The sequence below is a fragment of the Pygoscelis adeliae genome, unplaced genomic scaffold, assembly GCF_000699105.1.
Source record: "Pygoscelis adeliae isolate BGI_AS28 unplaced genomic scaffold, ASM69910v1 Scaffold105, whole genome shotgun sequence".
NCBI classification, from domain to species: Eukaryota; Metazoa; Chordata; class Aves; order Sphenisciformes; family Spheniscidae; genus Pygoscelis; species Pygoscelis adeliae.
Window position 1 is genome coordinate 871,957 of NW_008824807.1, and position 12,085 is coordinate 884,041.

At 39.8% G+C, this 12,085-nt stretch overlaps 1 protein-coding gene across 1 annotated transcript in view; it reads left to right on the forward strand.

The window, feature by feature from the left end:
• The first annotated feature begins 386 nt into the window (after positions 1-386).
• IYD (iodotyrosine deiodinase) overlaps positions 387-12,085 on the forward strand; it is a 19,831-nt gene continuing 8,132 nt past the window's right edge. Inside the window, exons 1-3 of the mRNA XM_009324134.1 lie at positions 387-567; positions 9,144-9,338; positions 11,320-11,479. Coding sequence (XP_009322409.1) covers positions 387-567; positions 9,144-9,338; positions 11,320-11,479 — 536 coding nt within the window. The remainder of the gene's footprint in view (positions 568-9,143; positions 9,339-11,319; positions 11,480-12,085) is intronic.

Genomic DNA, 12,085 nt, shown 5'->3' on the forward strand with positions numbered 1-12,085 from the left:
AATCATTGTTACAAGCAAGATTACTGTGATCACCATAATGATAAAAATAAGGGGGAGAAGTGTTTTGCCTTAGCCTGGAGTTTTTGAAGATTTTTTTTTTTATTTTGCACGTGATGGCATTTATGCGTTTGTATATGGTCAGTGCCTCTGCTGGCTGCTTATAAACAGTTCCAGAAAATATATAAATCTGGGTCTGCTTAACAGCAGAAGCACATCATAGATGAGATTGTGGGGGTGGTGGCTGAAAAGTAGAAGCAGGATAGGGTCGAGGACTGAACCTTGGGTCCACCCCTTTCTGCTTACTACCATTCTGCTCTTCCCATTTCATCCTCTTCTTTCGGGAGAAACTATTGAACTTGGAAGGAAGGCTCCACGTTTCCATAGTCATGGCACTCTTTTCTTCCCTAACCCCAGTCTTTATAGCCATTATATGTGTTTTGATTGGAGTAATACTGAAGAAGACTAATGGAGAGAAGGAAAAATGTGAGACTAAAAGCAAGCCTCTATCTCACCCATGGGTGGATGAAGATTTAAAAGATGGCACTGACCACCACTTAGAGGAAGAAGGTAAGAAAAATCTTATCTGTCTGAGCAGTTTTGTTGTTTGAATTTGATCTGCTGATAAGAATAAAGAAGATGCAACCTTCTCGGCTTCTCGACAGTGATGGAAAGGCATAGTGCTACTGCTGCTGTGCCCTGAGCTTGTCCGCTCTGTGGAAGGAGGCTGTCCTGATGTCACGTCACTCTTGGAGTAAATCTCTATTTCCTCCAGATCCCACAGGTCAGAGCACAAAAAGAAAATGCATTTTCAAAGACCACTGTCTGCTCCTCTGCCGAGCAGATCTCAGACCTGTGAGGGACTCTGTGGGGAATGTAGGAAAAGAAAGGAGATGCTGCTGAAGTCCCCCCAGCCTCTTCCCAGGCCTCATTAGTGTGAGCAAAGGGAAGACCCGAGCAGAGTTTCTATCTGCAAGCTGATTTTGTAGACATCTCATCCCACTTTACCATCCAGTGCTACATATTTGATCTCAACACCCCCAGAAAAGTTGGAAATAGGTTTATTACAGTTATTACAAAAGTCCTCTGTGACTTCTGTGAATGTCTGCGAAAGCTTTAGCTGGATTAGCACTGGCATCATTTGGGAGATATGTTGATCAAATACTTAAGAACAAAATGTGGTGATGGTGCTAATCTCTGTTCACTCAACTGCGTATTTGAACCTGTACAGAATGCCCCCCCCTTTTTTTTTCCCAGTAGTGATTTCTGAAGCACAGCTTGGACAGAGGTCTGAGCACAAAATGCACCTTTCCTTCTCTTTGCTTTCTGACTATCCTCCATAAGCTCCCTTCATTTCCTTGTGAAATAAAAATCAACAGAGCTCTGTTCCTATGAAGCTTTTAAGCTTGCAGTTAATACAGCCTTTTTTACCCAAGCTGGTTTCAAAGGCTTTTTGTGTGTGTTTTGTCCCATAATGACACATTGTCTGAGTCCACTTCTAGGAGTCTTGAAACTTTATATTGTTTTTCTGCATGTATACCTTTTTCGAAGAACGATTATTTCTCTTTATTTCTCAGTGTTCAGTGTAGTTTGAGTTAGTGTTGTGTATTAGTTTCCAGAAATAGTTGATAAATGTAACCTTTTAAACCATATTGACTATTTCCCAAATATACAAAATTTCTTTAAAAGTTAGTTCATATGTTGCACCCTCCTTTGTACCATGAAAAATTCTGTATAAAATTATCCCTTATTTCCTTTGTCACTAATGGCTTAGTAGTTCAGTTAAATTGTTGCAAATTAAAATTCTCATGGGTAGTTCAACTGATAATCTATGAATTATCAGTGACATCTTTGACTACAGCTGTTTCTATCAGTTTAAAAATTTAGATCCTCTAAATAAACAAACCTATTAGCTCTAACAAGGAGCCTCACTGCCACAGCTCCATATATAAAATGTTATTCTTTTATGTCTTAGTTGTTTTCCCTTTTATTCAGGTGCTAAATTCAAAACTGTACTAGTTTTAAATTGCTTACAAGAAATTGGCAGATAGACTCATTTGTGCTGTTGCTAAAAGGAGATCTATTTATTTTTAAAGAAAACCCCTCTCAATGTACCATGTAATCCAACATTGAATTAGGCTTTTTTGCTGTGTTGCTTTTAACAACAAATAAATCTTTCCCTTAATGCTGTGTGGTTCAAAACCAACATCTTCACAAAACAGGCATGTCTTTTATCTCCAGAAAAATTAAAATAATTGCATCATGCGTGAGGAAGTTTTTCTTCAGCAAGGGAAAGCCTAGCCTGAGGGAGACGAGAATATGGCCACCTTAGTAAGGATCTGCTACTCTGCTAATGCTATAATTGAGAACCAAAACATATTCACCTTGTTGTCAGTGTTAAAATTTTCACTGACTGCACTAGATGCTGAAATGGAAACTTAGATGTAAACAGAGATTTTCTTAATAGTAGAGAATATTTTACCTGCTGTGCAAATTCTACTACTTTACTAATGTATCTTACTTTATCAGAACAGCTCATTTCTACTTAAATGTCTCAAGCTGGCTTGTGTTTCAAATTCTTTTCAGAGGAACTTTTTCTTTAGTTATGTGAGAATGCAGCATTTTTAAGGCTAGAATCTAGGGCTGCCGCAGGTGAACAAGCTGAATTTTGAACAGCCCCCTAACAGGAAGAGGCAACTGAAGACCAAGTCTTTCGATACCTGTCCATGACCAAAGTGAGGGCGCTTAGCCAAGAGAGTGATGCGGTCTGTAAGAAAAGCACCGAACTTGCTCGGGCGTCATCAGCCCTGCGAACCTTCCCTCAGGTGGCACTGCCAGGGATGTTTCCCCCGAGAGAGGCATACCTTTGAGCAGCAGAGCATGAGGTGTAATTAGCTGAGCTGCTTGGACAGACTCAGTAGAGTCACTTAGTGGCAGTGAAGGGCAGAGGGGGGAGGGCCAAGTGCTCCTGAGCTTGTCTGTGTTATGCTTTCGGCAGCTGAAGAGAAGGACGTTTCTCAGAGCAGCCAGAAACCCAGTTTTGTGGTTAAGTGGAAAGCATTCACTCAGATCATTTGTTTAATGCCTTAGCTGGCAATACTTCAGATTTGTTTGCATACCCATCTGTCCTGTAACTTTTTCTTTCATTTATGAGATCCGGAATGGGAGATTGCCAATCCACAGCACAAGAAGAACGGTCTGTATGTGTGTATATCTGGCCGTGCCTTGCATTAGGCCATGTGTCATTACCAATTGGATACAGATGAAAAAGATGTTTCTTCAGCCTTGTCTTGAACGATGAGTCACAGGGGTCTCTTCTAGTGGTGGGTATCAGATCCCGAAGTGGTGGTACCTCGTCTCCCACTGCTTCGGGTTTACGCAATCAGATCTGGACTGTTCAGTCTTTAGCCCAGGGAGCTTAGTATATATCGGTCACTTTCTTGGTCATATATTCAGATCAATACAATTAATTGATGGATAAGGTGAATACAGACCCAGTTTACAGCGGGGTGGAGGATGAGGTTGAATTTTATTTGTATCCTTGTTACTCTGGGGATTAGGTGCATGGATTAATAGCAAAGGCATTTTATTACTACATATTTAATTGTTGGGACTTCGGTGATGTACTCTACTTACATCACCTACAAAGCAATGTACAAAGGCCTAAATGTTCCATCTCTTCTGAAAATGCACCGCTCACTGCTTGTGATACTTCTTATAATAGACCTCTTCCACTTAGAAGTATTTCTCCTCTCCCCAAGTTCAAAGACTTCCCATATCTTTTAATAACACTACTGACATGAGTGAGGCAGTTTAATTTTCCAATTCAATGACAGTTCATGCTTTGTGTCATGCACCATGCACACAGGGCTTGGTGCATCATTGTGTTTATCTCCCTGCTGCTGCAGACACCTCCAGCCTTTGTCATCAGCTGAATGAACATGAAAACTGGTCTTTTTTGACCCTGTTTCTTTAACCTTGCTGGAAGGCTATTCCAGAACTTCGTGCTGTGGGATAAAAATCCTCCTCTGCCTGCCTGCTGAAGCTTATTTAATACTACTCTATACCCATTTTTCCTGTTCCATTCTCTTACTAGTTTAAAGGATACTTTTCCAGCCCTGAAGTATACCCTCCTGTGGTTTCCAGACAGCAGTCAGATTACCTCTCAGCTTTCCTTTTACTAGGTAAACCAGCAAATCTTTATAAAACAGCCACGCCATTCCCCTGAAGATCTTAAGAAACCTTCTGCAGCTATATTCCAGTTTGAGGTAATTTTTTTTACAATATTTTGATGCTGGCTTCTTTCTTCTGGGGTCTGCCTCTCCCACTTGATACTTCTTTTGCTTAAGATCCCTGACCAACTCTTGAGGTTTCCAGGATCAGCCTGCTAACCACTATTTATAACCCACTAGTAAGGCACTCCATCTCTTTTAGTTCCCTATTAGCCACACACTCAGCTCAGGATTGGATTCACTACTGGGATTCCTGTAGTGGCAGATTATGTAGCAGTCTGCCATTAATCAAACAAAAAACCACAGGGACAGTTGCCCAGCATATTAAGTCCAAAGATCTGAAACCTTTCTTTATATACATTTAATTGTTTTCCTATTCATTGTGGCTTTATACTGGAAAAGAGAATTGGAGAGGAATTCTATGCTTAGGAAGCAATTCCTTAGAGAAGAAACTGAAAGACCTGATTTGGAAAGCAAATGCATTGGTCTAGACTGAGGTTACGAGTGAGGTTTCTCAAGGATCAGTCTCAGGACCAATTGTTAATATTATCTAGTGTTCTTTGTGTAAAACCAAGGAGTGTACAAGTGAAATTTCTTAATGACATACAACTGGGAGCCAAAAACACAGGGAAGTGTCAGTGTAGGTAAAATAAGTGGCTAACAGAAATAAAATGACAAGTCATCGTTCTCAGTGTGAGTTTATGTTATTAGGAACTCATGGTAAGAATTTTTGCTACAAACTGAGGCAAAATTTATTACATGATTTGTAGGCTGATTATAACCTCCTATATGAACTGCTGGGAAGAACATAAACATCATCCTAAAATGTATCCAGAGAGGAATTTCTGATAGAGTTAAGAGAAATAGTATTTTTAAAATGAGATTTCTTGGAATATCTGAACCAAAACCATTTCAGGTTTGCTTAAAAAGGAGGAAGCCTGATGACTATTGCAAATGTACAACAGAATTGATGGCAATCTTGAGAATGTGGCTAACAAGATAATAGACTGACTAGCAGGATATCTGTTGTCCATCAAATGATGGAATACACAGATATATAAACAAGACATTTGTAGTATTGTATAATGTGACTGTACAAACAGGAGTATGTCCAAACACAGCAATTAAAGAGATAGAGAGCATGCACTAAACAGATGGTGCTGATAATGATTTTAGCTTAGCATATGGATAATGTTAACTGCTAAGAATGAATGGTAGACATATGGTGGAAGAGAATAAATAATAGATGAATTTATTATTAAAAAAAAATTGCCAGGAGAGTTTTGGTTTTGTGTGTCAGTTCTTTCACTTCTGGGTGGTGGTTCTACCTCAGCCAGTATTTCCATTTTGAGTGCATTAAGGTTTTTAAGTTTTGCTTACAAAACTTAAGGTCAGATGTGCTGATGCTCATACTTTCATTCTCACTAGTCACCTCATCTTTGTCCCATGTTCAACATCTTTGAAAGTACATTTCTTGTTTCACTATGTTGTTATTAAGTTGAACCATCCAGACCGTACAGCAGCTTCACTTCTTTTCTTCTCTTCTACTTACATGGAAGAAAACCCCAACCAAACAAGCAAGCAACCCTCGCAAAATTTAACACAGCTTGGCTTTAGGTAATGCTGCAAGTTTTATACTTTCTGATTTACAAGGCCTAAGTTTCTGTGCTAACTAATCCTTTTCGTCCATTCTTAGTTGCCTAAAGATCATTTAATTGAGATGTTTATTCAACCAATTACACCTAAGATGATTATTTTTATATCTCTGATTGAAAGAAATGCCAAATCTCTCTGCTTCCTGATCCCTGAATTCTTCAATCTGAGTTCTCCAACTTAATTATTCTTAATGCCTTATTTTCCCTGAGTTTGTTCCCTTAAAAATTGAGAGCCACAGTTATAGACCTACTTTTCCTTACCCTTTCATTTAGTCAATTAAATTGAATGAACTGATAATCTCAGTTTAAGGGTACTTTTTTTTTTATAATGTCCTCCCCTCTCACTGAAACCAAATCTGAGAGAGTCACTGCATGAGAGAAGAACAGGTCATTTTATTAAGGTATTGGATGCTTCGGCTGGGAAGCCTGGTTTCTAGTATTATCATAATATTTCCTCTTTGTTCTATACCTGGAAAACTATGCTTCTGCCATGTACTTCATAACAATGATGTGGTTGAGGCAATATGACTCTCTTTTAAAGATGTGTCCTGATCTAGATGTGACCTTGGGGGCCCTTGTAGGCTTCACACTTTCCCAGAAGGCAGTGCATCTCAAAAAACAACCCCTTTTTAGCCATGCTACTTTTTTATTTCTTTACAATCTACTACAACATCAATTATTACCTATTTTTTATTGATATGCTTCCTGGACAAGTCAAAGCAGGTACTGCTGTTGTTATCGCATCTTCATTCTTCCCTCCCTGTCACATTTTGTTTCATGTTCTGTACAGGCACTGATAGCTCTTCCAGTTTGTTGTCTAGGCCTCTGCACTCAATTGGCCACAAGCAACATTGGATCCAACTCTTTGGATTAAGTACATCATCCGAGTCAGCTCTCTGACTACTGTCCTCATCCATATAAGTAATTTAATCTTGCTCTTCATCCTTCTGTCCTTCAACGTTCAAGTATGTATTGACGGTTTATCACCTACCTGACTTTCCTCTCCTTGTGTTTCAAAACCAGGTACAGACATTACACAAATTTCCTCCAGCCTTTGCTCCCGTTTGACAAACCTCCTTTGTAAAGATTTTCAGTATTTTATAGACTCGGTATCTCTAACTCAAAATGATGGTTGATAGCTTTGTAAGAATACTAGAAAAAGAGAAGACCAAGCAGGGCTTGGATTTGCTTAGGAGCCAAGGTTAGACCATCATGGCTTTAGCGCATGTCTTTTCTCACATCTTCACAGCAATTGTCTCAGTAAAACTGAACTGAGGTCACTGTGCCTCTGATTACATGGGCCCTACCCCTTGGGCTGAGGGTTACACCTTCTTCCAAACCACCAGGCAGAGATGCAAGAGGCAGAGCTATGCATCCTGCAAACTATTCCACAACTGCATTCCCTGTGAATCTTCAAGGAGCGGTTGCATATTGGCTTTTACCAGCTTAACATAGTGGTCCTTGAAAATGGCATCCTATGGTACCATGCATAGCGTGGAAGAGGTGGGAAGAACGCAGAGCTCTAACCGTCTCCCTGCCTCCCCTCCCCAGCTACCCTACCACCCTAAAACATGTAGGATGTTGAACACTGGGTCCCCAGCGGAGGCTCTTCCTCTCAACATCCTATTGCACCACACTACTTGCTAGTGTAAACATAGCCTTTTAACCCCATGGTATTCCCTTCACTGAGAGTGGAGGAGGAACAGCAAAAAAGGGGGTGTGAAAGTTTCTGAAAGAGAAGATCACCAGAATCCTAGCAAAGGGCAAGTCCTAGTCAGCTGGTTGCTATTGAAGAGTAAATAATCTACTAAGCGTAAACAACAAAGGGAACACTAGGAAAAGCATCCTCTCCCTTTTTTCAGTTTGAGTGTGCAAGATGCCCACAAAAATAATTTTTACAATGGGTCACTGCTTCCCATTACCATGGAGCCAGGTCCTTGCAGACTGTGACTGAGAGTGCTTAACACAGGCATGAAGTGTTAAACAAAACAAACTTTCTGCATGACTTCTTTGTATGCAAGATGAAATGTATGTTGTTTGGCGACCAGATTCATTCTGTTTAGATTCAACATATGAAACTGGAGGTACTGTAGCCTCTTGCACACGCTGAGCCACACTTGTGAATATTTCACTGCTGTTTATAAAATGAACAAAAAATCAGCCTGGTCTCTAAGGCAACTGCATACTACTAAAACACAGAAAAAATTGCTGTTTGAATTTGCACTGGAGATTGCTATGATTCTGGAATAATAGCCCAATGGTGACTGAAAAAGAACTGGAGTATTTTTTCCTGATCAGCCCTCTGTAGCAGATTGCTCAATACTATTGACTAGTCAAAATGCATAATTTAAATGGCTTTAACTTTCACATCATAGTTGCGAAAAATGCTATCCCTGCTGATTGTAGGAATGCAGGGGAGAAAGAGGACATCTCAGAGACAACAGAAGATGCATATTGTGGTATTAAAAAAACCACAGAGAGACAGATTTCAGTGAAATGAGGAACCATTTTGAGTTCTTAAATTAAAGATAAGAAATGCAATATCCTACATTTGATATGTTGTTATCCTAAGTGTAGATGCCTGTCATCCATTTCCTCTTATGCTGAAAGTATCACGAAACCAAAGAACTTAACCACAAAGTCACATTTGCACAGAGCCTAGACTTGTAATGCTTCTGCTATGAAACATGAATATGGAAGAAGCTGACATTCAGCTCTCCAGAGGAGATCTTACACATAGAATCATAGAATATGATTCTGTGATTCTACGAATCTCCTCTTCAGAGGAGATCTTACACATCTCGGTAGTTAAGCCCTCTCCTTAACTTCAGTAATTTAATTGATTTTTTTTTTTTTCTTATTAGACTGCTCAGGAAGGAACACATGTCCACATTTACTTACTGAGAAAAGTGGCCTGAAAGGTTGGCCACCTTTTCACTGCTGTTTCAGCTTGTAATCCACATTTTACAGGCAGGCTTGCAGACTGAAGTGGGGAAGGCCATAACTTCTTTGTGGATCACACTTGCTACAGCCAGCCAGGACCCTCCTGCCTCTCGGTATTTAAACAAGGTGTTTATTCAGTAGCTGGAGCTGGGGATCAATGAGTTGTGTCAACTGGAACCTCAGACTTTGCCTTTCCAGTGGTATAGAAGTGCAACGTATGCCAATGCAGGCCAAAGTGCATTACGGTGGTGAATGCCAAAGATATAAACAACGTTCTCCAGAAAAAAAATCCCTAACCGCTTTTATTTTCTTGCAGAGGTTGATGAAGAGTGGCAAGGACTTGAGGAAAATGTTGCCCATGTCCCCTTCTTCGTGGAGCGCTACCCAGAGGCTGAAATGATTAAAAGGTCACAGATGTTTTATGACTTTCTTAATAAGAGGCGGTCTGTCAGGTTTCTCAGTGATGAGCCGGTCCCCAGGGAGGTTATCGATAATGTCATCAGAACAGCAGGTATGGTACTGAGTGGTTCAAGGTCTGAAAGAAAAAAAAAAAAAAAGGATCAGCATTGCTGTTCAACCATGTAAAAGTGATGTGGAAAAGCCAAGGGAATTGGCGTTTGACTTATGGTTTTCCTAGATTCACCTGCAGCCATAATGAATGAGCACCCATTGATTGTTTGGAAATTACTCAGCTCGAACAACTATATGTCAGGGACTGGTTTGGAGCATTCCCAATTCCTTTGTACTGCAGTGCATCCGAAAGGGAAAAAACATTTCAACAGCATGAAACAAAACATTTCATTTTCAAGCTTTAAAAGATGTTATTTAAATAAAATTGATGTACAGTTTAGTGAAACATCTTTCAAATAGAAAAATTGAGGTGTTTTCTTTCAAAAATGTCAAACCATGTGTAATTCACATGCTTTAAAATGTCATTCATTATGATGATATTTATCATGTGTGGGTTTTGTTTGTTGTTGGGTTTTTTTTCCCCAAATGAGTTGATGAAATTGTCCCAGCCATGTGAAATATTTCAGTTGACGTAAATGGTTGGAATTTATTATGGGGAAAAAAGTTTCAGTCGAGAACAAAAAAACTTTTCCATTCCTTTCAGGATTAGTGACAAGTCCCTATAGTACATGACTGGAGAGTTATGCTGAGGACCCTGATAGAGGTTATTTGACTGAGTGTCAGGAAATAATTTTCCTTTTTTTTTTTTTTACATTGCTGTAATGTCCGGGTCTAATCTCCTCTCTGCTTTAGTAATATTGACTTCAGCCAGGAGTGGTTTTGACCCTCATTATTTCTCTTCTATGAACCAGTTGCTGTTAGTATAGAAAATATTCACAAGCTGCCTTAGAGAAAAGATCAGTAGCCTCTAGCAGGATTAATAATATAGAGATTCTGAGCAATTGATGTGCAATGTTTTCCCTTTAAAAACTCTAATTAGCTGGGAGTCATTAAAACACTGAGCATGTTTTGGCAAATGCAGCAAAGCGAACAAGCCTGGAGTGCAGATGAAGTACTTAGTAACCCTGAAAGCTTTGGGCTGTGTGGAGGAAAAGAAAACAAAGCAAAGCATAAATGTCATCAGTTCTTACCCAAACCTGAGGAGAGGCAAGGTTCATGGTATAAACACATTTCAACATAAAAGATAGTTCAAGCTGCTTATTCAGTGTTTCTTAAACTGAAATCAGTGCTTAGATAAGCAAATACAGTATGTGTTCAAGACCTTCAAATATTTTTAAAATGTGTATGAGAGGCTAGAGAGACCTGAGCAGTCTCCTTAACCTATTTCTCTGTGAGCTTGTACAGATAACAATATTATTCAGCTTCTCGCTTTCATCTGCTAGGCAGTTAAAATATTCTTCAGTGTTGTTGGTGTGTAATAATCAAGGCTGAATAAGCCAGTGCAGACTTAATACGTGCACACCTACATACACCAACTGTCTTTGGGACAGCAAACTCAAACTTGTATGCTGTATGGCAGATGTCTGCATTGTGCAGCTCCTCATCTTTGTCTGTCAGCGACAGATTCCTGCGGGTGGTCGCTTAGCCTTGTTTCCCTGAAAGCCATTAGCTTTGCCCTTCAGCTAAAACCATGTCTCAGAGTCAGTTGCATATTCAGATGGTGTGTTGCTTTGGGTATAATGCTTTGCATTAACATTACTGTGTGCATACATTATACTGCCGCCTCATAACAACCACAAAGGAAATTTTAGAAATCCCCAATCTGTTTCCTGTAAGATGGCTATATGAAAGGACTAACCTCTGTCATTGAACAGGACTTCACACTCTTCGAGAAACAAATGAGCAAGGATTATCTGCCAGAACTTATCTCAGTCCTTTTCTTCCCATCTCATCAACTTGCTTTCCCATTGCTCTGTTGGTCAGTCTGAAAGCCCACAAAGAAGAGCTGATACCTCTCACTGCACACCGTCCTTCAACATTGTGCCAACTGGGTTTTCATCTTTCCCTGTTTTTGTATGAAGGTACTTCACCCAGCGGAGCACACACTGAGCCCTGGACCTTTGTGGTAGTTCAAGATCCAGATTTAAAACATAAGATTCGTGAGATTGTAGAAGAAGAAGAAGAAATCAACTACAAAAAAAGGATGGGACACAGATGGGTTAATGACCTGAAAAGATTGAGGTATGAAAAAGTCAATTGGCTAAGGGGTTTGAAGGGAGCTGTGTTTCGGTCTAGGAAAGACTTCATTGGGAAGTTTTAGTCATGCTGCTCTTTTTTTTTTTTTTGCATTTTTTCCTTTATTTTCAGGAAGAAAAAAACAAACTGAAAATATTCAGCTAAATTTTAAAAACCTTGTTTTAAAAATGTTCTTTCAAGTCCCTGCTCCTTAAGCTCTCCCCAATTTTCTGGTGCTGCTCAGGAGGGCAGCTGTAAATATTTCCCACTTCCTGATCACAGAAAAGGAAGGAAGGTGGGATCAGAGACTGTCCCAGACAGAGAGTTGCCAGGGTCACTATATTGTGGTCCTCTTGCTAATTTACAGCTGAGAAGAAGAAACTCTTGTCTGAGGAAAGCGGAGTTCCCACCCAGCAGGAGCTAAAAAAAAAAGAATTTATTATCTGTATATGTTAATTCTGGCTGCCTTGTTCTAAGGGCCAGGTGAGGTGCAACACCTGACTGATGCACACAAAAGAATCATAGAATCATTAAGGTTGGAAAAGACCTCTAAGATCATTGAGTCCAACCGTCAACCCAACACCACCATGCCCACTAAACCATGTCCCTAAG